This window comes from Eubalaena glacialis, chromosome 4, assembly GCF_028564815.1.
Source record: "Eubalaena glacialis isolate mEubGla1 chromosome 4, mEubGla1.1.hap2.+ XY, whole genome shotgun sequence".
NCBI lineage: Eukaryota > Metazoa > Chordata > Mammalia > Artiodactyla > Balaenidae > Eubalaena > Eubalaena glacialis.
This window is the reverse complement of record NC_083719.1, coordinates 93,149,990-93,173,681: the sequence shown is the minus strand read 5'-3', so window position 1 is coordinate 93,173,681 and position 23,692 is coordinate 93,149,990. Positions and strand designations below refer to the sequence as shown.

Genomic DNA, 23,692 nt, shown 5'->3' with positions numbered 1-23,692 from the left:
TACCTTAGGAAGCCTTCCCTCCATTTCCTTGTTTGGAAATGGTTCTTGACTGATCCAGACAGAAAGCTCTGGGTAATAAACCTAGAGAGACATAAAAGCACACACATTCAGATTAAAAACTGCATCCACTCTGAAACCACTTGGGAACAGCTTAATGAGCTCAATTCTCCTCAATCGTCATTTATTTGCCAATTGCAACTTAGAGTGTTGGGGAAGCCCGACCGCTCTTTCAGACTGTCAGTGTGCTTCCGAATGTACACTGCACTCAGGAGAGTTTTAGCTCAATGTCTTCCAAGACCAAGTCCAACAGAGCAGAGATATCAATCAGTGCTATCTTTTAGCATGCAAAGTGGTAGCTTCATGGCTTACTGCCTGAGCAAACTAAGGCACTGGGGAGGCCTAATATTCAAAGCTACCTGTGATAAGTATCCTTGCAAAACTCCATGTTTATGAGATAAATTTGTCATGTACCCACCAAACACTGTTAAATCCTGATTCATTTATTAGAAGGCTCAATTATGCACAAAGCATATGGAGGAAAGGAAGAAGCAGCCTGCATCCTCCCCAGATCCACACGTCCGCTGACACACTCTGCCCAGCTGCCTGAAAGTAGCCAAGTGTCTCAGAGAGGGGCAGGGCAGGGGACTGGTGGCATCGCCATGAATGATTCAGAGAACACTACCTGTTGCATATGGGGGTGGGGCAGGGGTGGGACGAGGTGGAGAGAGTGAGTCCCACTGAGCAACTCTTCTTTCAATATTAAAAAGGGTTATGACCATCCTAAGAAGGTTGCTGACCAGCTGTTCTCCATCTCTGGTAAAGGCAGGAGTAGGGGGATAAGGACTTAAATTACAACTACAGATTTAGGTCAGCTGTAAGGAAGAACTTGGCATAAGAATTGTTAAATTACTAAAAGAATTTAGAGAGGAAAACTGTGAAATCTTCTTTAAGAAATTTAGAAACCGAATCCAACAACCATCTGTCAGGGCTAATTTACATTTGATACAGCCCTGCTTGAAGGGAGGGGAGAAAATTAGGTAAGATTCCCTCCAGATCTGATTCTCTAGATGCTGTAAATAAGCTTCACATTTAATAAATAATATTAAGAATTACACCTCATTAATTGGTTAACAGACTTATATGTCTTTTTTTGTTTATTTCTGAAAGCACTAGATGTGGTAGCCTAATCATCGGGCTGACTGCAATGTTTTCAATGTCCCAATCAGTCACTTTGGTCAGGGGGTCTGAGGCACAAAATGTGATGGCTGTGCTGGTTTTGTGGGAGAGTCTAACAGAAACTATCTTTGCTCAACCCCAGGGACATTTATGGCACATCCCACTGTACGAACCAATTTTGCATGCATTACCTAGTTTATCCTGAAGGTAGGTTGTAAATAGGTCTTATCATTACAGAGAAGAGGAAACTGAAACTCAGAAAGGTCACATGACTTGCCCAAAGTCACACAGTGTAGGATAGGACTCAAACTCAAGCCGGGCTCCCAGGTTCTAAAGCTGGGTTCTTTCTGCCATCCTGATGCCCTCGAATTATCCCAGAATGCAAATTGCCTACCACCTCTCTTTCAAAATTACACCAGTCCACAGCCACCACACACATTTAGGCCTTAAATATTTGAGAGCTCATGCTGCAAGAACTGGGCCTGTTTTCTGACTTTGGACTGGGTCTACTTTCTGGGCCATTTGGTTCCCCCAACCCCAAACTCCTCTTGTTTGGTTCCCCCAACCCCAAACTCCTTCCTCTTGCTCAGCTTTCCCTCCTCTGCTCAGCTCCTTCTAGGAGAACGCCACCATCTGCCTTGTTTGGGACAAACAGCCACCACTGACATTTCCCTGAACCAGGAATGGGTGAAAAAAACAAAACTGCAATCTTAGATGCACAAGCTTTGTTTAAGGCTTAAAAGAAAGTCACAGCACACAGAATCCCACTTTGGGAAATTATAGGCGATCTCAAATTGGGATCTACTGTAAATTCACTTAATATAAATAGATAAAAGACGATGACATCTCTATATTACTGCTTTTCAAGGCATGCTTTAAGTATTATTAAAAACATGACATGTATTAGCAAGAAATAATATTCTATTGTAAACCAAAAACATTGATAGAAATACATGTAGAAACATAGTAGGCACATGGATGCAATGAAAAGCAAAATCAAGTAAATGTTGTATCTGTTTTCTTATGCTTTTTTATGGTATTCTACTTTAACAAAATGACACTACATTAGCATTTAACTTCTAGGTCCAAAACATGAATACTGAAGCCACCCAAGTCTGATCTTTAGGGAAAAATAGCTTACCCCTCAGAAATTATTATACTTACTGTTACAATACTTATTACAAGTTTTTTTCCAAGAACTTTCCTTTTTCAAAGAAAAACAGCCAGTGACTGTATGCCAATGAGTATCTGCCACCAAATCCATGACTAAGGAAACTTCCTTTCCTACTTCAAATTTGTTCTTTTGAAACATATTAATTTAGCTACAGATTGACCAAGGGCATTCTAATTAGGCATTTTTTTTTAGTGTGTGAATCATAAAGTAATCAGTGTATATGTTAGGAAAAATAAATGTCACTTTGGCCTTGTGGTAAATTCATCTAGTCTCCTTCTGAGTCAGAATTTTAAGCCAAAAATGGCAGGGACATATAAGAATCTCAATTACATTCTTAACACCTGTCTGGCTGGTCTCTAAGAACTCAGTATATCCCTGGACACAAAATCTAAAGGGGAATAGTTAAACTTTTATTTTTTGGTTTTGGGAAAAGGTGGCAGATTATTAGAAATATATGCTACCTACATTACAGCTTTGTTCATTCCTATACCTGTGGTGTTTTGAAGCCTCTAACATGAAGGACTTAAGAGGAAAAACATCAATGACAATCATTATCCTTACTCTCAAATAACTCAGAATACCTTTGTCCATGCGGGCATTCACCATGAGTTTGTGAAATACCCGAAGTGTGCTGCACACAGTTAGACTCTGGATATCACAAGAAGAGAAATAGAGTTCCTGACTCTTAAGAGCTCAAATCAAGGGGCAGGGGAGGCAAACAGCAGGGGCGATAGATCCTCTAAAAGATCATTTTAAAGCATGTGCTATGGGCTGAACTGTGTTCCCCCCAAAATCCATACGGTGAAGTCCTAACCCCCAATACTTCAGAATGTAACTGTATTTGGAGATAGGGTAATAAAGAGGTAATTAAGTTAAAATGCGGTCATATGGGTGGGGCCTAATCCATTATGACTGGTGTACCTATAAGAGGAGGAAATCAGGACACGTCTACACAGAGGGAAGACCATGTGAAGACACGGGGAGAAGACAGCCATCTACAAGCCAAGGTGAGAGGCCTCAGAAGAAACCAAGCCTGCTGACACCTTGACCTCAGATCTCGAGACTCCAGAATTGTGAGAAAATAAATTTCTGTTGTTTAAGCCACCTAGTCTGTGGTACTCTGTTCTGACAGCCCTAGGAAACTAACACAGTGTGTTTTAAGTGCAATTTAAAAAAATGTATAGGTTATGTCAACTGTAATAGCTCTTGGAATATCCATCAACAGATTTAAAAAAACAAACAAAACCAACATTTAGCAAGACATCCACTAGTGCTGTCAACAGAGGAAATAAGGGTGGCAGCAAGGGATCTGGGAGGGTATGTGATGGCTGCCAGATGCAAGCCAAGGAAGACAGAAGGCTGAGGGGTAAGGATGTAATGAACTCTGTGGGGGGATGCGCCTCCTCGGCCAGATCTCGCTACAGCTCTCAGTGGCCACAATAGTAACAACACAGATGCAACCCCACAGGCTGCTTCTTACCTAGTTCAGAATATTAGAAGCTGACAATGACCCTGTGATAGAGGCTTCTGAGTGCTGATACTATGTGGGTCAGAAAAGAGGGTAAGTTGATCTATCTTTCCGGAGAGCATCTGTTCTTGCTGGACCCCAAAGCTGTTCATTCTTCTTGGTATTAGTCAACTGATGCTCCGAAAGTGGACACATGGCTTAAATTGTATCCCTTGCATCAGGTTTCTGGATTCAATTTGTGTTTTTCATGAAGACCGGTTCAACTAACTTTTCCTCTCTTAAACTTCACCAAGTTCTCTCTTGGTGGTGGTGGTGTGAGCACCTCAGAAATGTAAGCACATGGGAATCCCTCACAACTGTTGTTTTATTCAACAAGTAAACCAAAGTTTGTCTTAGTCGTCACAAGAGAAGTGTGTTCTTTTAAAACTGTCTTCCGTATATAAAATAAACAATTGTTTGTTTTTGCTCAAGTAAAATCCTCAAACCCTCTCGAATACTGCTCCTCCGGATGTCAGGAATCAGAGAAGCAAGCTATAGCCTCAGCAATTAAGAAAACATCAGTATTTGTGAAAATACAGAGGGGATGAAGTATTTTAATGTTTTAAATTGGAGAACATGCAAAGGTTTTGCTTGAATTCGGGGGAAGGTTGAGGGTTTATGCTCATTGAATATGTTAGTCAATGCGTCTTCTTCTATAATGCTACATTTATCTCATTGATGACTGTTTAGAAACAACAGAACATGAAGAATCATGTTGGTTTAAATACACTAATCATGATAGATATGTATTTAGATATCCATGAGCAATTCTTAGTTAAAACCAATTTTTTTGCTTTCAAGTATACTGAATATATTTTAACCCACTAATATAGTTTTATGGAGAAAAGGTACTATTTCTTCCTGATTCCCTTAAATGTATTTGATGGTTGGGCATTTAAGTTTCAACTGTCTATCACTGCACACAAGTTTAGAAGAAAATGCTCATAGTTTTTGCTTTTTGTAATCTTTATTTCCTTCTTTCTTTCCAGGCTTGTTTTATTCTCAGGGCAATGCATAGTGAAAACTAACTTCATTTTTTAAAGTCTATAAGACAATTAGCTTGCAATGATTATTGCCAAATTAGAATTTGTTCAAATTAGAAAAATAAAATGTGGAGGAATCAGAGACCACTCAGGCAAGGTACCCCGGCCCCTCAAAATGCCAACTAGATTATCATTCAAATTCTTTTTTCTAACCTCTCAAGCTTTTCATGGCAAAACTTGCTATTTATTTTCCAACAGTATAGTCCACATACAGCATCAATCTAATTGACATGCTTCCTATCACTTCTACCATACTGCATGTAAATTTTGAACTATATCTATTTATTACCTGTTTCTAAATTCATATTTCCCTCTGCTCATTTACTGTCTTTATCAATATTTCTTTGGGGAGACTGTTATATGAGAAAAATCTTCAAAGCAGGGTCATGGCTTTATTCGGAGCCTAAATATACCACAGACATATATGCTGCTTACTTCACTGGTTAACGTAACTTCTCAGAAACCTGCTATGAAGATGTTGCATGGCTTGCTTGTTAATGACCATAATTATAATATTATTTTCTACCCTTGGTGGGATTCTATGTGCTTAAACAATGGCCTTTTTATGATTTACCAAGGATAGGTGCCCACCCCCAGCAATTAGGAGAGGGAACTAGAGCAGCAGATGTCCAACCTGCATAATTAATTCTTTGAGCAGCAAAGGAGTATATTTTATCATCTCTCTGCCAATGTGTGTGTGTGTGTGTGTGTGCACATGTGTGTGCGTGTGGATCCATGTTCTATTCTGCCTAATTGTCTGGGAGGTTGTGAAACCCAGTACTGTAATACAAGGAGAATTTATGTGCACATACATGATCTTCATTTCTGCAAATACCCTTTGAAGTGGTGCTATTAAGAATCTCTCTCGGGCTTCCCTGGTGGCACAGTGGTTGAGAGTCTGCCTGCCAATGTAGGGGACGCGGGTTCGAGCCCTGGTCTGGGAAGATCCCACATGCCGCGGAGCAACTAGGCCCGTGAGCCACAACTACTGAGCCTGCGCGTCTGGAGCCTGTGCTCCGCAACAAGAGAGGCCGCGATAGTGAGAGGCCCGCGCACCGTGATGAAGAGTGGCCCCCACTTGCCACAACTAGAGAAAGCCCTTGCAAAAAAAAAAAAAAAAAAAAAAGAATCTCTCTCAAAAGCCAGTCTTCTCCCAGGTGTTACTGGTCATGTGAGAGGGCAGAATGTAAACTGAAACCATAAATGAGTTACAAGGTCATTTTCTCTGAACAGCATTACATCAAAGATTAGATGGTGCCAAAAGATGATGCACTGAGCTGCCTCTCTAGAGACCTACTCTTAGAGATCTGCCTAACCCTGTGAATGCTGCTTGGAGATGGAGTACACAGTGGGGGAAATGACCTGCAATTAGAAGACCAAAAGATAAATATGCAGAACACTGGGTCATTCAGATAGTGTACGTCACCTCTGCAGATTCTGGAAAGTAAAATAAAAGTGTTAGTTGGTCCCCAAGTTGGCCAACATTCTGGTTCAAGAACTAAGTGAAACATGCAGCGACCTAACTTAAATACACACACACACACACACACACACACACACAGAGGAGCTGGCTGTGGTAACAATGGGTAATCACAGAGAAAGCCTTACAAACACCTGACTGTTGCACTCAACCACAAATGCCCTCCTGCTAGAAAGGAAGGCATGGCCTTTTAGGGCACTGCTGTATTACAACACCTGCTGACACTCCCGGTTTTTCCATGGCCTGGTAAGTTCTTAATCTGTAGAAATAAGGGTGGGAGAGACAACCGTGGTTCATAGCTCACAAACTGGTTAAGCCCACGGGCATTAACTTTGCTTTGGGTGCATATGTTTACTATGGGCACAGAAAATGTCCACATTTTATTACTATTATGCAGCAGATTATGTTACTGCCCGTGATTACAGGTCAGGCAGGCAAAGGATTCATATCTCTTTACTTTGTGAGTTGGGGTGTTTGAAACAAGCTGTGTAGAGTTTAATAGTGGAATCCTCTAGCTTCCCTCTGCTGGTTGTGAAGCCATCTTGAGAGGCCGCTGATGAATATGTGGGAGCCTGACAGCTGTGGAATTTCATTTCTAGATTTCAACTAGGCAGAGAAAGGAAAAGGAAGTCTCCTCACTGGCAACAAAATGAAAGTGTTTACATGTGAAATTAATCGTCAGCACAAAGAGCTTTCACAGTCACTCTGTTCCACAATATAATATTCTGCTTGTTTGGCTGCTGAGTCTTTTAAAATTTGATTTCTAAGAATAAGAACAAAGACTTAGAGAAGCAAGGAATCAAGTCAAGAGCAAGCCACAAAAGGTTAACAACATCACCCAACTCTGCTTTGTCACCACTCTTTGAAACCATGCGTTATGTGAGTTTGGGGGGTTTGGATGGCGTGTGGTTCAAGGCAGGGGTGAAGCAGTAGCTGGCGAACTCAGTGTGCTGAACCCGAGGTCAGTTGCAAACGTTTGTATTGTGCAAACTCCTCTCATCCCAGCCTCATTCCTTTCCAACAGGAACATGCTTAACACAAAGCCATCCACCTAAAGGCTCCATAAATCCAAAAAAGGGAGTTACTGATCGAGGAATTCTCAGATTTCTGCCAAGGCACCCTCCCCTGGGCTGGAGGTCAGCCTGGTACAGTAATCTGAGCCAAACTGTGCACTGGACTCAGGGAATTAAGTTCAACACTTCAAATCTAGACTTTTAATGGGCGATTTTTCTTTTCAGTGATGAAGACAAAACAAAGTACAAAAAGCTGATAACAGCCCAAAGTAAACCAGGAGAAAAAGTACAAGAAGAAAGCTTGGAAACAAATCTCATAAGGGATATCTAAGAAGAGATTTTCTTAACGAAGGGAAAAAATAAAGCAGCTTTTAAAAACTCTAGTTTGAGATTAAGCAGTTCGTGAGTGAACAATAAGAAAGTGCAGGCCACAAAACAAGACATTTGCTCTTTTCAGCGGGGAAAAAAAATACTGGCCTTTGTTAATTAGCAAGAAAAGAAAAGGCCCCTCAGGCATTTAAGCACAGCATAAGCTTCTCCTTGCCCCATGACCTCAACAAATATGTTAATAAAATCTTTTACCTCCCTGGAGTGGAACCAGAATAAATATTTACTTAACACTTCTGAGCTCTAAGTCTGGACCACCTTATTCCCTTATATAAATTGGTTTTCATTTGTAACCAAGAAATCAGAAACACCACATCTTGCAATGTTTCTCCTACTTTTAAGGTGAAAGAAAAGAAGAAAGAAGGAAGGATGAAAGGGAATGAAGGGGGGGAAGAGAGGAAGAAAGAAAGAGAGAGAGCAAAAGACTGAAAAACAGAAAAACAAAGGAAGGAAGGAAGGAAAGAAAGAAAACCATATTGGGCCCCAGTGCACCAAACTGCACTTATGAATTTTTGAACTGTATTCTCTGCCACAAATGAGAGTCATGCTGTTGATATGCTTTCCAATACTAGACATCTGGAATTAGCAGGACTTTTTCCAAGCACATTCCAAGGTTAATAGGAAACATCTAGACTTGCTTTTATTAGCTGGTTTGAGTAATTTTAGGTATGCTGGGTTTCAAATAACTATAAGAAGTCTGATTTCTACTCACCAAGAATACTGATTTTTCTTTCCTCTTGTCCTGAAGTTACTGCACTATCCACTAAAATCTTATAAAACTTTTCACCAACAACATGGAAGAATAAGTCCTCAAAACTCAGACTTCTTTCGCTAAAGCCCTCAATCAAAGGCTAGTGAAATAGGTATTTATTTATCTGGACATAAGGATTTGGGGTTCTTCTTGATCTGGATGCATGATGAGATAGCCAGTTGCTTTTGACGAGCTTGTGGACATTTCAAAGCATTCCTATTGATGACATGAGCAAGACTGACTTTTCCAGGAAGTGTGTATTTTCTCCCAAAGTGCTCATTCCGAAAGAAGTTATTCTCGCTTTCCATCAATGCACCCTCTTCTGCTGGCAGCTGCAAACCGCTCAGCATTTAGCAAAAGTCATTTCACAGTTCAGTGCTTGTCTTGCACCGTCTTGGTCATTCAAAGACTGATAACTCTTCAACAGCAAACAGCATCATAACAGATCACCAAATTTGGAGGGAAAATGGTTTCTGTTGTGGAGAGGGTGTAATTAAAATTGGTTTAAATCAGAGGCTAGTTGATTATCTTATAAGAAGATTGGCTTTAAAAAGGGGGAAAATATAGCCAGATCCATATCTGCATGCTATAAGTGTTTAGGTCACAAACAGGGCACTAAGAGGCTTCCAGTAACCTGTCCTCTATGAAAACTGGCAAAAAACTAAAAGTACAAGAGGAATAGAATAAGGTTAGGATGGATGTGCCCCTGTACACCACCTGGATTTTCAGCCCCACTGAGTACAGCTTGGTCTGATTCAGTAGAAGTCTTCTCCCTGACAAAGGCTCAGTCAGGCAGTACCATGGGAAGCAGAGAAGACCTATGGGGGCGGCCACCAACCCAAATCGACAAGGTGTTTCGGTACTGGGAGTCACCCAACAAATACCTCAAGAGTTGTGAAGATAACTGCAAAAGGAATGCCAAATTAGGAGGCTAAATTCCCTGGGAAAGGGATCACATATTCCAATTAATGCGAAAAAGACAGCTTTGGAAACTCAGAACTTCATTCCAAGTCCTGACTGCATTCTGCGACAACAGAATACATTGACATTGACATCTTTTGGGCTTTTCCCCCTCAGTCCTTCTTCGACTGCAAACCAATCAGCAAGACTATACTACTCCAAAGGAAGAGAACTGTGAGCGATGCATGAGAGTTGTTGGAACCCACACGGGCAGAGTATGTACATTTGGAGACCCACAGTTTTCCATGGCAATGCATACTAGAGTTCATTATAATTTCTTTTTTTAATGTTAGGCATGTTTTCCAGGCACACTCATTTAATCCTCAGGGTGCTGCTGCAAGGACGAAGTGCATCAGTACCTGTAAAGCCATGGCAACAGGGTCCAGCACACAAGGGCTAAGTGGATCTGGGGTAGCTGTTATTATCATCATCCTCACAGTTTGACAGTTGAGAATGCTGATGGGGAGCAGTCAGGGAGCCTGCCCAAGATCACATACCCAAGAAATGGAGAAGACAGGATGCAAACCCAGCCTTTCTTCTCAGAGAACACGGTCTCTCAATATCAATCTTCTCTGCTATTTCCCCAGAGCCACCTGCAGTGGCATCATGAGGCCCCTGAGAGCTGGGGCCTGTTTTCAACCCCCAACTGGGTGCTGAGCATCTCCATTTAGTGCCCTTGTGATGAAATTTAGATAGATTTCTGACACCTACTATCAAGAGTAGTTTTCTCAGAAATGTTTGTTGCTCTGCAAGCTGTGTTTCTGATAAATAGCTGCCCTCAAAAGTAACTTACCTAAAAAAATCAGCACTGTCTGAGGGCACAGAGGGTGTGCTCGTCCACGTGTCACTACAGTAGTTGGGGAAAGACTACTCTTAGAGCAGCAACTCTCGCTTGGCTACATGAGGACTGCGGATCTAATTAAACCCAAGCAACACTCATCAACACAGTTTTGTCTTTTTTCAATTTTCCCTGGAAGGAAATGTTCAGCACAATACAAATATCTAGCAAACACTGCAGCTAATTACAAAGGGCATTTGCTGAGAAACCAAATTGTTTTCATATGACCCCTAAATGAACTCTCAAACGACTTCTTCTCTGATGGCCTAGTAACGGACAGTCTGATTCAGAATATTTTTCTTTCATCAGATGCCTTTGAAATCATGTTCACTGTTAACTTTGCTTTTCAAAATTTCAATTTCAGAACAAACTGTTTAGTCAAAGGAGAATTAAACTCTTATCTTTACCAATGATATGCAGATATACAAACCATACACTACATATAAAGTAATCCTAGTTGAAGAGGAAGAAAATAAACACTTATTAGACCAGAGAGGCAGTGCGGAAACTACTAAGAATGGTAATTCAGAAGGAAAAAAAAATTTAACCCTATTCCACTTGGAAACTTTTAATTAATGTAGTAGAAATGCAGTCAGTACTAAAGACAGAAAAATGGAAAAATAGAGATCAGGGAACAAGCCAATTATTAGTTATTACTATCATGAAGGTAACAAATAGAAAATAACAAGGAAAGTAGTATCTGATACTCAGACTACAGGTAGAGTACTGTATTCAATCAGTCAAAGACATAGTGCCCCTCTGGGTTTGTCTGAACAACGTAAGAATACTGATCAATTTGGTAAAAATTCACATTAACTATCAGATGAATTGTTTACATGATGCCAAAAAAACAAATTTAATTGAACTTCTGATTGAATTGATTGTGACAGTGTAGACAGTTAATCCTGTAAAAGAAAATTAAAGTTTCAAAAGGAGTCCTCATGAAAAAAAAAAAAGCATAGGCTTAATGAAGATGAAATGAAAAGATATGGAGACTTGACTCCCAGACCTTGATAACAAGATCAGAACAATTTAAGATTCTATTATCAAGAAGTGAACAAAATATCCAAAGGCCAGAGGCATTCCGTGATGTATAATTAGACCTAAGTCTCCACAGGGCACCATGAAATGGAGCCTTAGTTGCGGTCCAGAGCATCTAGGCTTTGGAAACAGTCAAATCCAGGTGACTAAGGATCAAAATTACAAAGATGAGACGGGCTCCAAGAAGATGTGGGCAGAATTTTTGATGCTCTATTAACTGAATTGGTTGAGTAGATATATTAATTGATTATCCAATCAATAAATCAAGAAGGTAACAAATAGAAAATAACAAGTACTTACTTTCTGTGAAGCATTTAATATTTAGTAGGTAGCTTTCAGTTCTAGAGAATGAACATATTATCAAAGAAAATGTCCCATTAGCTTGGGCTGGAAGTGCCAAAGTAGCAAAGAAAACCCTTTTTTTTTTTTTTTTTTCAAAAAAGTTTTTTAGAGCTAAGCCACCAAATCCTGGACATCTATTCAGGAAAGGAGAGGGCTAGTTAATGAATTCATCTTTTCAAATTCTAATTCTCTTAGCCATGCAACCACAGAAAGTACATGAGATCGCATCTTTCAAACAGTGGGTCCGTTCCCTGCCCAGTATTCATTCTCTCAGCCAGTGTTAACTGAGTCCCTACAACGCAGCAGGCACTAGGCTAAATGTTCAACCATGTGCTGCCAAACCCACATGGCACAACAGTGAACGCAGGTTCAGCAACTGCCTGGCAAAGGTGCACAAGGACAGACTCTCCCCTCATGGTCTCAATAAGCCTTTTGGTAACTTTCACTATGATGACAATGAAGGACATGAAACAGTCCTTCTTAGTAAAGTTCTTGATAACAATCCCTTACTTGGGTCATGTTTAAAAGTATCTTAGTCAATAAGTTTTTTTCATCTAACTACAGACGCTAGTTTTTCCTTGACAGTTCTGAATGCTGGCTGCCAAACACGCAGTATCTTCTCCTAATTTCTACTCTTTCCTGTCCAAGAATGGGTTCTATATCCGACACTGACTTTATCCAATAAAAGTGACCTCAAAATGCCTGGACCCATTTTAAACACAACTTTTGTAGATTTCTCCCTGTTCAGCCACTGGACTGCAGTATTTTTCCCTGCTGGAATTGTATCAAACACAATTCAGACAGGAAGGCTGTTACCTGCCCCAGTAATCAAAGGACACTGGTGTGTGATGGTGATCTGAGTAAGGGCTGGAGTGGAGAAGGGAGAAGAGCTAGAACCGAGCAACCACACCAAAACTTCTGTGCACGTTATGAATCTCCCTCTTGTTTTAATTGCCTGTTGGTATGAGCCTCTGGCTCATATTTTCACTGGCAACAACTATGCAGCCATTCTCCCTTTCTTTCCAATCAAGGGCTCTGGTTCCCAATCTCAGCTTAAAAGGGGCAAAGAGACCTTCCTTTCATCGAGCACATTCTCTTAAATATCTTCTCCTTCTCCTTTTCAAACACGAATTATGTTTGTATTTTAGTCTATGAGTGAGGATAAACAAGCATAGCGTAAAATCAAGGGTTTAAAAATACTTCCAGCTAGATAATCCTAACACTTTTCAGGCACAAAGCTTAGACTGGAAACCATTCTAAGGTAATAAGAGGCAATCATTTCATTTATGAAGATTTCATTACCTTGTGAAACCAGAGCGGATGATGCTCTACCGTCATGAATGCCTTAGTCAAGACTGCTGAGAGGCAAACTGGGCCCACTGGCAAAACGCCACTGATAACCTAGAGCACAACGGCACCCCACAGCCAGTGTTCTGGTTGGATGTGTGACTCTACCCTAAAGATGAGAGTCCTCTTCCAGCAGACCACACTGAACCAACCTTCTGGACACTCTCAGGGCCTCTTCTGTCTAAAGAAGTGTAGAAGAAGGGAGCACAGAACTACAGAGCTGGTTTTGTATTGTGCTTAGACTTCACTTAACTCTCCCCTTTTACCTCCCTAACAAACACTGAGCCTTCTTTATTCAGTGAGAGGGGTTTTCAGCAGCAAATTCATCACCTGTCCATGGTGATCTCATTTCCTGGGTCATACATTCTACAGTCTGCACTGTCGCGACCCTGCAAAGTGTTGGGCTATTACTAGTTGTAAATCTCAAGGTGAACCACCCGGTTCTGCCCAGAAATAACAGATCTCCATGTATCCCTGAGCTCTGACTCATTCATTTATTCCACAGACATTTATTGTTTACTAAGAATGTGCCAGTTCCTACACAGGTACTGGAGCAGTTGTCAGACTGGTTCATGGAGGTGCAATCTATTCTAAGGTCCATGAAGGTTAGGGGTTCCTTCTACTTTGTAGGAAAAGAATGCCAATCAACTTCACTAGCTGTTCTAGAGTTCCCTCTCAATGACGAAACTTTCCCACATCTGAACTCACCATCCTGGTAGAGGAAAAGGAAAAAAATGAGGCATCACAGCCTCAACTGCTATCATAAAAGGAGGCCTGATGTTCACTTACTAGTGGTCAGTGTTCGTGTTTCAAGTTTACAATCTTGGAGGGTAGAAAAGCATGCAGAAAGAAGCCAGCTACAAGTAGACTGTTGTGTGATGAGTGTACAGAGGAGCATGAGATCATTCCTGCTGGATGTCCTGGGGTGAGTTTCATGGAGGAGTTGTCATTTAAATTCAGTCTGGAAGAAGAGCTTTATTTTGTCAGGAGGGGCATTCTTTCTAGGACTGAGTAAGCAAAGGCACAGAGGGAGGGCCTCCTGGGGCATGTTCAGAATAACAAGTGGCCTGGTCCCTCTAAGAAAATATATGCTATAGTAGCTAGAAATAAAAGATGAGTTCACAGAGTTCCTGGCATGGCTGCCCAGCCACAGAAATTAAACTTATGAAGGTTTAAACACCGAAGTTGAAAAAAAATACTTGAAAGTATGATGTGGGAGTAGGCTTAAGGAATTCAAGGAATAGTGCTTACCTATGTCACTTACTGAGAGACTTAGGGGATGAGTCCAACCTCATCTGAAGGGGCCAAAGGAGCCAGTAAAATCATTTCATATCGAAAACCTTGCAGCTGATGCCTTCTGAGTCTGTGCTGTTTCCAGAAGAGATTCCAGAAAAATCCTTCTTGGTCTTGGCTTTCCCCAACTTTTGTGTATCATGTGACAAGATTCCCTTATGATGGTCACTAGACTACTGACTAAATTAGTAACAGCCTGTAGGCCTCAAATTGTAAACAATTTTATTATGGTGATGTAAGTGTTGGCTTGAACTTTGAATACGTACGTCTGGCTAATCAGGAAGAAGTAGAGAGAGAGAACCAGCTCGGTGCGTGTGGCTGCAACTGATTAGCACATGGCTACACCCAGTCAGCCTCACAGAAGGGACGCATGGGGCCTCCTTTCATGCAGCTGGCACGGCAGCAACACCCTCTCTGGCCAAGTGGACACTGACGAACCCGCTGGCATTTACCAGTGGAAGTGCTGCCACCTTCTCCCAAGAAAGAGGTTAAGCGTGTGCTCCCTTCCCAATTCCTTCCAGCTAGGGACCTTCTTTCTCTTCCACCACTCCACCCTGACCCAAAGAGAGTGAGAGGCAGCAGTAAATTAGGCTTACAATCAATCAGAAGGTGTATGTGAGTGTGTGTGCTCTTTTCTGTTGGGCACAATCAAAACGCAAAGAACCTGAGACAGGCTGGAACCTGAGTGAGAGCCTCGGGCCATCTCCAAGATGCCCGCTCAGTGGCTTCCTCTGGCTCAGCACGTCAAGTCCTCAACTTCTAGGTCGAGTGTGTGAGGTCTGTCTTTGAGAGCACAGAGGCCCTAAACAGGGAGGAGGACATTCCCTACTGTAGTAAAAATGCATTATGCTCACTCCTGTAAGCATACTTTTCTTTTATGAGAAATATGCTTTTCTCTCAACTAAATCTACCGGAATATTCTTAATTCTTCATTCACTCAATATTTATTAAGGATTGATGCTAAGCCCTAAAAATCGTAAGGAGGCATAGTACCTGCTCTCAAGGAGCTTCTAGGTTTCAAATTTTGTGCCGACTCCAATCAGTTGTTAACAGAACAAGATTGTGAGGATTTGGAAATCATATTCAGGATGAATAATAATAATGAGCGTCAAGACACCGATTAGCAATGTCTGCCACAGGTATATAGCAGGAGTCAGTGGTGGCACACATGCCATACGTTTGTCATCTCTGGGTCTAGCTGAATTTCTACCTCCTTAAAAAAAAGTTTTCGCCTATAATCCCCAGTCCTCAATAATACCACTCTTCTGCATCTTACAATTTAGCACTAGATTATACTGCAAGACAATGTTTAAGATTGTCATGCATATTAGTCTTCTTGCCACAAGTAAAATATAAATCCACTGAGGGCACTGGCCAACTGTGCACTTTCCATAATGCAAAGAACTAAGCACAAAGAAAATGCTCAAAAAAAAAAAAAAACTTGTTCAGCTGACATAGGAATATATGCATAACCCCACTGCTAACTCTTCTCATTTTCTTCAGTACTTTCAGACATGGCATCTTTGTTTTCTTGGGACCATTTTCATAATATCACAGAATGAGATCATACTGGAAATAAGTAAGGGCTTTAAAGTTCCAATACTGGGAGCAAAGGTCCTCCTGGATCCCAGAGGGGATTTTTAGGACTGCAGGAAAAGCTGCTGTGAGTTTTGAGTACCACAGCTGGATCAAACCTAGAGAGCTAGCTAGCATCGTACCAGGTTGTTCAGAGTGTGGCTCTAAACGCTGGTAAAGGTGAGCAATTGCAAGCCATTCTTTTTTGGCAAGTGGCTTTATGGCTTAATCACAATTTTTTTCTCCTGTTAATAAATAATGGATGACTTCCCTGGTGGTGCAGTGGTTAAGAATCCGCCTGCTAATGCAGGGGACACGGGTTCAAGCCCCAGTCTGGGAAGATCCCACATGCCGCGGAGCAACTAAGCCCATGCGCCACAACTACTGAGCCTGCGTTCTAGAGCCCACGAGCCACAACTACTGAGCCTGCATGCCACAACTACTGAAGCCCACGTGCCTAGAGCCCATGCTCCGCAACAAGAGAAGCCACTGCAGTGAGAAGCCTGCGCACTGCAATGAAGAGTAGCTCCCGCTCACTGCAACTAGAGAAAGCCCACCTGCAGCAACGAAGACCCAACGTGGCCAAAAAAATAAAATAAAATAAATTTATTTAAAAAAAATCAATATGCCATTGAGGTACATTAAAAAAAAAAGGGAAATAATTTGCTGTGGAAACTAAAATTACACTCACTTCAACTTCCTAGCTCTTCAGAAGAATAGAAGGATACAAATTACTTCTAGTCTACCAAAACTGAACAAGATTAAGTCATTAAGGATGAATTTTTTGAAAGTCCAACTTAATAGATATTAGCATGTATAGACCAAATATTTACTGAGCTTCTAACATATATTTAATACTTTATTAAGCACTGTATATGAAGTTTATAAACCCTCTGGGAGCCTATAATTTAGCTGGTCAGTGAAAGAAATGTATGTGATCCAACTAACAAATAATGCAGGAGAGTATAATCTAGTGTTACACTAGGTTAATACCATGTCATTGCTACTAATAACTGAATTGATATTTAGAATTTAGTTGAGAGCCATGCTAATGCTTAAGTCCCAAACCATTAGAGCTGCTAATACTGTCATGCGCTAACAGATCAGTTTCAGGATCACTGCTGTTTTTTAAACCACTGAGATGAGAGATTCTTGAAGCTGTCCTTAGGTGCAAAATATGTCCAGAAATACCCATTTCAGATAAATTTAGAACCAATAAGTAATATTTTTAGTAACCATAATTTCTACAGCTGTGGGCTGAGATTTATGGTTAACCTGTTTTCCAGGACAAAGAAAGGAGTGGTTTAAAATTAGAATTTTTAAAATATATCTTGATCAACTAAGATGACACAGTCCATGTACATGCAATATATTTTCTGGTATATTCAAATTGGATTTGCTGGTAAGATTTCCTTAGTGCTAGTCTTTTCCTGTATAACAAAGGAATTATTCAGATAATTCAGGCAAATCCCTCCCACTCCTACCTCACTCCAGCAACATTTTGAATAGCCAAGATGAATCAGACAAAAATCAACTTTTTTTTTTGTTTTACGCATAATTATTCAGATAATTATCTCAACCCTCCATTTCACTTTGGTTGTGAGAATAAGGCCTTAAAAGACTTTCCAGCCAGAAACAGCATTTAAAAAAATATGTGCAAGAGCAAGGAGGCCACAGTACTTCACTCCAAGGCTCCCAGTCGGTCCAATATAAGTGAACACGATGTATAAGACTCATAATCTGGAGGTTACTCATTTGGCTTAGTAAAGTATTCATATTTTAGAAGTGTATTTTCTGATTTTAAAGTATTCATCTTAGGGTTTAAAATAAAGTGAATTCCTTCAGTGTATTTATGAAGATCTGATTTACATGCCAGTTTTTAAGAATTGCATCAGGTTAAAATAGAAGAAACAAACAAAAGAAAATAGAATGGTGCTTTAAATAACTGTTTATTCCAGGATTTCTGCTTAAATATCTTCTCCTGCCTGAAATATCTATTTAGTTCAAGAGGAAGCAGGACTGGGGCTAAACCCAGATAGACCATCCCTACTGTCCTCATTCCCCAAACAATTCCCAATTCTCCCCTCACAGTGTGCTAGAAGGCCTGGTGAAAGAGAAGATAGTACCATCTAAAATTACCCTCCTAGGTACTTTTCAGCATCTCCACAATCAAGAATCACTAAGCAACTTGTAAATTTACATTCCAAAACCCAATGGCACAGCTACCAACAGGACCTCATCCCTCCACAATCTTTGTCTTTTTCTTTAAACAAGGAAACCTTATGTTAATGGAGAGATTATTGAAAGAGTCTCCTTGTAAGCCCATGAATGCCACTTCACAGACTGTACAGAAAGCAGAGCTCTATGAACGGTACAATGGAGTCAACTCATCTTTTTGAAAAGCTCAGCATCGGTCTTAGAGAGAATCTAAAATTGTTCCAATTCCTAGGTCTCTGTTAAAACATAATGAGCCCATGCTTATGCCACTGTGAATCCATGGCAAATCCATACTTGGAGGCAAGTATACAGCACAGAGAGTAGTCATGTTGAAAATAAGGACTTACTCTTGACATTGAATTAAATAATTTAGTTTTTCAAACTATTCAATAAGACCCATCTGCTCTTTCTGAAGTATTTTCTTCTCAGTGATGTACCTGAAGCAAGTACCTTCAAAATAAAACAGCTAAGTAAAAACCAAGAACCCATATAAAATATAATCTTAGAAATTAAATTTAACAAAAAGCCAAATATAAATTAAAGAAATGCTGAAGATTTCTGCAGACTCACAATATCTTGTTAATTGCAAAGAAGGGGGTGGGGGGGGACTAGAAAAAGGTATGTTTACTAGAAAACTGAAAAAGCTGAGGGATGAGTTATTAAAAAAAAATTCTAGAAAACTAAGATAAGGCAAACCACACTCAAAATTAAAACTTTTAACAGTCCTCCTAAAACACACAACCCCAGATGAACTGTAGTCTATGTAAATGGTGTCCCCTGGAGTTGTGCCTAAAGGGTCCCCTACACAGAATACAATGTGATTAATGCCTTGTAGTGTTAACAAAGCAGTTGTATGTTTTTGATAATGCAAAAGGCACACTAGTATTCTTTAGTGCCTTCAAATTATCGTTGTGAAACATCACTTTAGGGTATGTCAAATGTCTAAATACTGAATCACTCTGTTTTGAATTCTGGAGTCTACTAGTTAATTTCTTACTCTGGAATGAGCTGATTATAAATTTGTATTTGGAATAAGCCCTTTACTAAGCAGGTCAAATACACTGAAATTAGATCCTCTTTAATGTTTTAAATTATGCAAATGAAAATACACATTTAGCAGAAAAGGCATGTTTGTATATTTTCTAGAGGTGGCCAGGTGTTAACTCTATTGCTTCCCTAGCACTAGTTTCTACTGTATACGGGCTAAGTCTTTAAAAAGCCAGTTACAGAGATCAGCAAAGTAATCCGTTTCAATCAAGGAAAGAAAATAACTTCATTTTTCCAAAAAGGACAAAAGGACTCTAATATCAGTTTAAAAAAAAACACAACTGAAACTTTTTTTTTTTACATTAGAATGTGAAAAGACTTTGAAGACCTCAGACCTCCTGGAATAAGAGAATTGCTAGAAAGTTACTTGGAATCACCCACCGACAATAACTGTTCGTGGTTTCATTTCAGGCAATGGGCTTGTGCCAAAAGGGACTGACATCTTGATGAAAGGATCACCAAAAAGTTGTGAGAATTTTTCCATGACTCAAAATCCTTCCAAGAGCAACAAATTGTGATTTCTCATTCTGCCACCATACGTAAATGACAACTGTAAGAAACTGACAACATGTAGTAATAATTCGAATTTGCTCTTCGGCATGCAAATCGTTCCAACTTTCATTCTCGGCTTTGGCACACATGCTTGCCTTCCACAAAGCTCACTCCGCTCACTACTATGGAAACATGATATTTACTCTTTGAGCCTGATCTATAGGGCTAGTTTTGGCAGCGTCAGTGGTCAAATTGATGTTCAACCAAACTGGTCACCTGACATATCACAACACACATGAATCTTCATGGTCTACCTATGGTGACACAAAGGGTAAGGTTCTGGGATAAAGAGCTACAAGACAAGATGATGTGGCCAGTCACGGTAAAAGATAATTAAATAAACAAAAATACTTTGCAGCAGCTTATTTTATTACCATCCTAGAACTCTGTGACAATGGCTAGTTAGGAATTTAATATGGAGTTAGGAACCATTTGCACAAAACCTACTGATTAGTTTAATTTTCTTTTCATCCCTTTTGCCTTCTACCTTAAGTTCCTTAATTTGGTCATTATCAATCTATGTCCAAACAAGATCTATTTGATTAGGTGCTTTGACACCCACCTGTTGAAATGACAGGTGAGGCATACACAAAAAATAAGAGCTTACTTATTAACAGAATTCATTTAACTGCTTCTGATTCATTTTTCTCGTTGGAAGCTTATACTTGGATTGTTCTCAAAGAAAACATCAAGTACATCGGATTCAATTTTGATTCATTAAATTCCTCCCTCGTTTAAAGGAAAAAATGAAAACTAAATTTGGAAATCACACACTCTAAGTGGCAAAGAGGTGTTTCAAAGAGCATAAACATCTGCAGTAGGACATGCTGTACTTAAGTGAAAAGTTTCATGACATTTCTGTTCTTTTTTTCAGTTCAACTTTATTTCCATAGAGGAAATTTTTCAAAGACAATTAATACACTTATTCAACTGTTTTTAATGTGTATTTCATCTCTTTCTTTAATCACTCATCAAACACTTAACTGCCTCCTCTGTGGATCATAATGCTTGTCAGAAATAGTTACACTTTCATTTAGAGGATAACATGCTTATCTTCTAAAACTGAGCAGATATCTCTCATAAATGAAGTTATAACTCAACAACAACAACAAAACACTAATTATGTTTGAGATACAATAGACAGTGTATTAATATAAAAGTCCATGCTCTATGTATATAATGCTTTTAAAGACAGCAGACTCTATAGCTGTTGGATTAGCTGGACACAGACTCCTACTTTGGGGGATAAGTTCTGGCTATCTCTAATAGAAGACTCATTGCTTTGTTTGAGCCCCACTGCTGCCACCTCTTCCACGCATGTCACAACATATCACTCTTCTTAAAGAACATAATGGTTTCTGTTGTTGGAGTTAAATAAATCGTCACTTCTGAAAGAGGAATTTCAGTTTTCTATTCAAAATGACTGAAAATCAAAAGACCTAATCCCTAACTCACCACATCCAATTCATATAAATTGCTGTACTGCAAAGCTCCCCAGGCTAGAGACAGAACCTTTGAAAGGTCAGATGGGGTGGGAACAATGGAGGGTTCAGGCAGGATGAAGGTGGGTGGTTGATATTTATATGGAATAAAGACTGATAAGAAGCAACTGAGAATCTCCTCTGATGACCAATGCTTACCATTTTGAGAATCCTTAACAGTCTTGGCCTTGCACCCTCCCTCTCTTCAGTCCAAGGAGACCAACCAACCTGCAAAATATGTTTAAATACAGTAGACAAATTGCCACACCACAGGTCAGCAAATGAGAAAGCCTGTTTAGAGGCTACAGACAAATAACCATTTTCTGTGGTTAAGCTAAGTTACATGCAAATTATTGTAACCACTGGGGCTTCTGAAAGAGCTTTTCAATCCGTCTGTAGGCTTAAATAGGGGACAAAGGAATCCCTGGTACCTAGCTTCCCAGAGTCCTGGGCTATTCTTAGTGTTGGGTTCATCTTTAAATTGCAGGAGTTCAAACTTAAAAGTAGAACCAAGTGATAAAAATAGATTGTTTTCTGGCTGCTCTTTGTTCCAGACATACTACTGGCAGTATATTTGCAATCAAGACAGCAGAATAGGAATCAGCCTTCCACCGCGTAGTGTAATGCCTCAGAGTGGATATTTTTGGAAATGGCACTGCATTACATAACCTTCCGTGTTTAAAAAAAAAAAAAACTACACTGAGGGGGAAAAGTCAGGAATATACACCATTATGCCCTTCTCCCTAAACCAAATAAACATTAATGTACATGCTGCAGTGATTTTCCTCTCAACCTTTGTGTCATCAGAACACAGTTCTTTTGTTAACATGAGTTAAGACAAAAATTAAGATGAATGGAGAAACTAAAAGTTCTCTAACAGGGTACCTCAAGCTCTTCGAGTTTTCCTATAATGGTATTACAGATACATATAAATGCAAATCAGAGTATTATCATCATCAAGCAAAAAGCAGTCAGTTATTTTTAAGCCCTCCCTCCCTTGAAGTTCAACTGCTTTATAAGAAAATGCAGGAAAAAAAAGTGTTGCAAGATCGAATGCCTGGAAAGACCCCTGGAGGCGACAGCAGCTTTGAAAGAGTAATAAAGTCTAAGGATGGAGGGACACAAATTCATTTTATAAAAGGCGCGGGGGGGGGGGGGGCGGGGGGGGGAGGCTTGCGTGCACCAAAGTGCATCTAATGAAAAGAAACAAAACAGTTCTTAACAATGCTTTATGAGCAAGAAGAACAAAAATTAACCACACCAACAAGCAAAAAACCCCACCCCTTCGCAAAAGAATTCTCCCTCTTAACTTGTGCATTTTTTAAAAAAAAGCCCAAGTTAAATTCCAGCCTTAATGCAGTAGGACCCAAAATGCCAGAATTTCTCCAAGTACACGCTTCAGCTCTTTAAAATTAAGAGGGAAGAAGCATGAACTCTGCAGGGTTGAAGGGTCCAGCTAAGAGCAACGGCAAGAAATCGACACAAAAGAGAAAGCAGCGCTCCCGGCCGGGGATGGGAATGGCATATACTTACAGACAAAAGCCCCGCTCCCTGTTCACTCTCTCCTCTCTACACCTGAAACACAAATGTGGATGAAAAAGGGTATCATGCTAGAAAGACAGCTGGGGGATGGGGAGACGGGGCAGGGGGAGGGAAAAGGGGTGGAGGAAGAGGAGGGAGGAGGGGGAAGGGAAACAAAACCCAAACCAGCTTCACTTCCAAGAAGTGCAGCCTTGGAAAAAGGAGGGGAAGGTCTCCCTGCCTCGCGCTCTCTCTCTCTCCAAGAGTGTGTCTCTCTTTCTCTAAGAGTCAGTTTCTTTCTCTCTCTCTCCCTCTCTCTGCTGCTAGTGTGCTAGTGAACAATGAGCTAATTCTGATGGGCTGGTGCGGCGCCAGCGCCCCAGCCTTGCTGCCACTGTGCTGCCGCGGCGGAGCCAGACTGCTTACTCGGCAGGAATCGGCGACTCGGGGCCCGGTCGGCGAGCGGCCAACGAGCGCGCGCCCCGGCCCTCGGCACCCCGGGCACCCCGCTGCCCCCACTGCGCTGGCCCGGGCCTGGGGGACAAAGGGGCCCGCAGACAGGCGCGCCACCCCGGCCCCGCCCCCCGCAGCGCGGCGCGCACTCACGCCGGCCCGGCCTCTGTCGCCCCGGCGGACTTCTCCGCCTGGACGTGCGGTTGCTTTTCAGACAAATAAGGAGGCGGAGGAGGCGGTTTGGGGGCGAGCCAAGCGTGAAGGCGGCCAGGGCGCTGCATAGCCCGGCGGCTGGCCAAGGCCGCGGGGAGAGGCGGCGCGGCCCGTACTGTAATAATAAACCTGCAGCAGAGGGCATCTGAGGGAAAGAGGACGGCGACGGGCGGCAGCCGCCTTCCCTTTTATGTGCCTGTCCCGAGCGGAGCAGAAAATGGTGCCCGCGGCGGCGCGGAGCCACACAGACACACAAAGAGCCGGCGTTGCATGCGTTTGCG

The 23,692-nt window shown here is 41.0% G+C and overlaps 1 protein-coding gene across 2 annotated transcripts in view; it reads right to left on the bottom strand.

Annotated features, from left to right (window-relative positions):
- Window positions 1-23,388, bottom strand: part of NREP (neuronal regeneration related protein) — a 29,409-nt gene extending 6,021 nt beyond the window's left edge. Inside the window, exons 1-4 of one of the 2 annotated variants that reach the window (XM_061188054.1) lie at window positions 23,352-23,388; window positions 22,758-22,799; window positions 21,384-21,452; window positions 4-81 (exon numbers count right to left, since the gene is read on the bottom strand). In XM_061188054.1, coding sequence (XP_061044037.1) covers window positions 4-81; window positions 21,384-21,386 — 81 coding nt within the window. In that variant the 5' untranslated portion in view covers window positions 21,387-21,452; window positions 22,758-22,799; window positions 23,352-23,388. Of the gene's footprint in view, window positions 1-3; window positions 82-21,383; window positions 21,453-22,757; window positions 22,800-23,171; window positions 23,283-23,351 lie in introns of those variants that run through there. The other variant, XM_061188053.1, reaches the window with a different exon arrangement.
- Window positions 23,389-23,692: the final 304 nt, after the last annotated feature.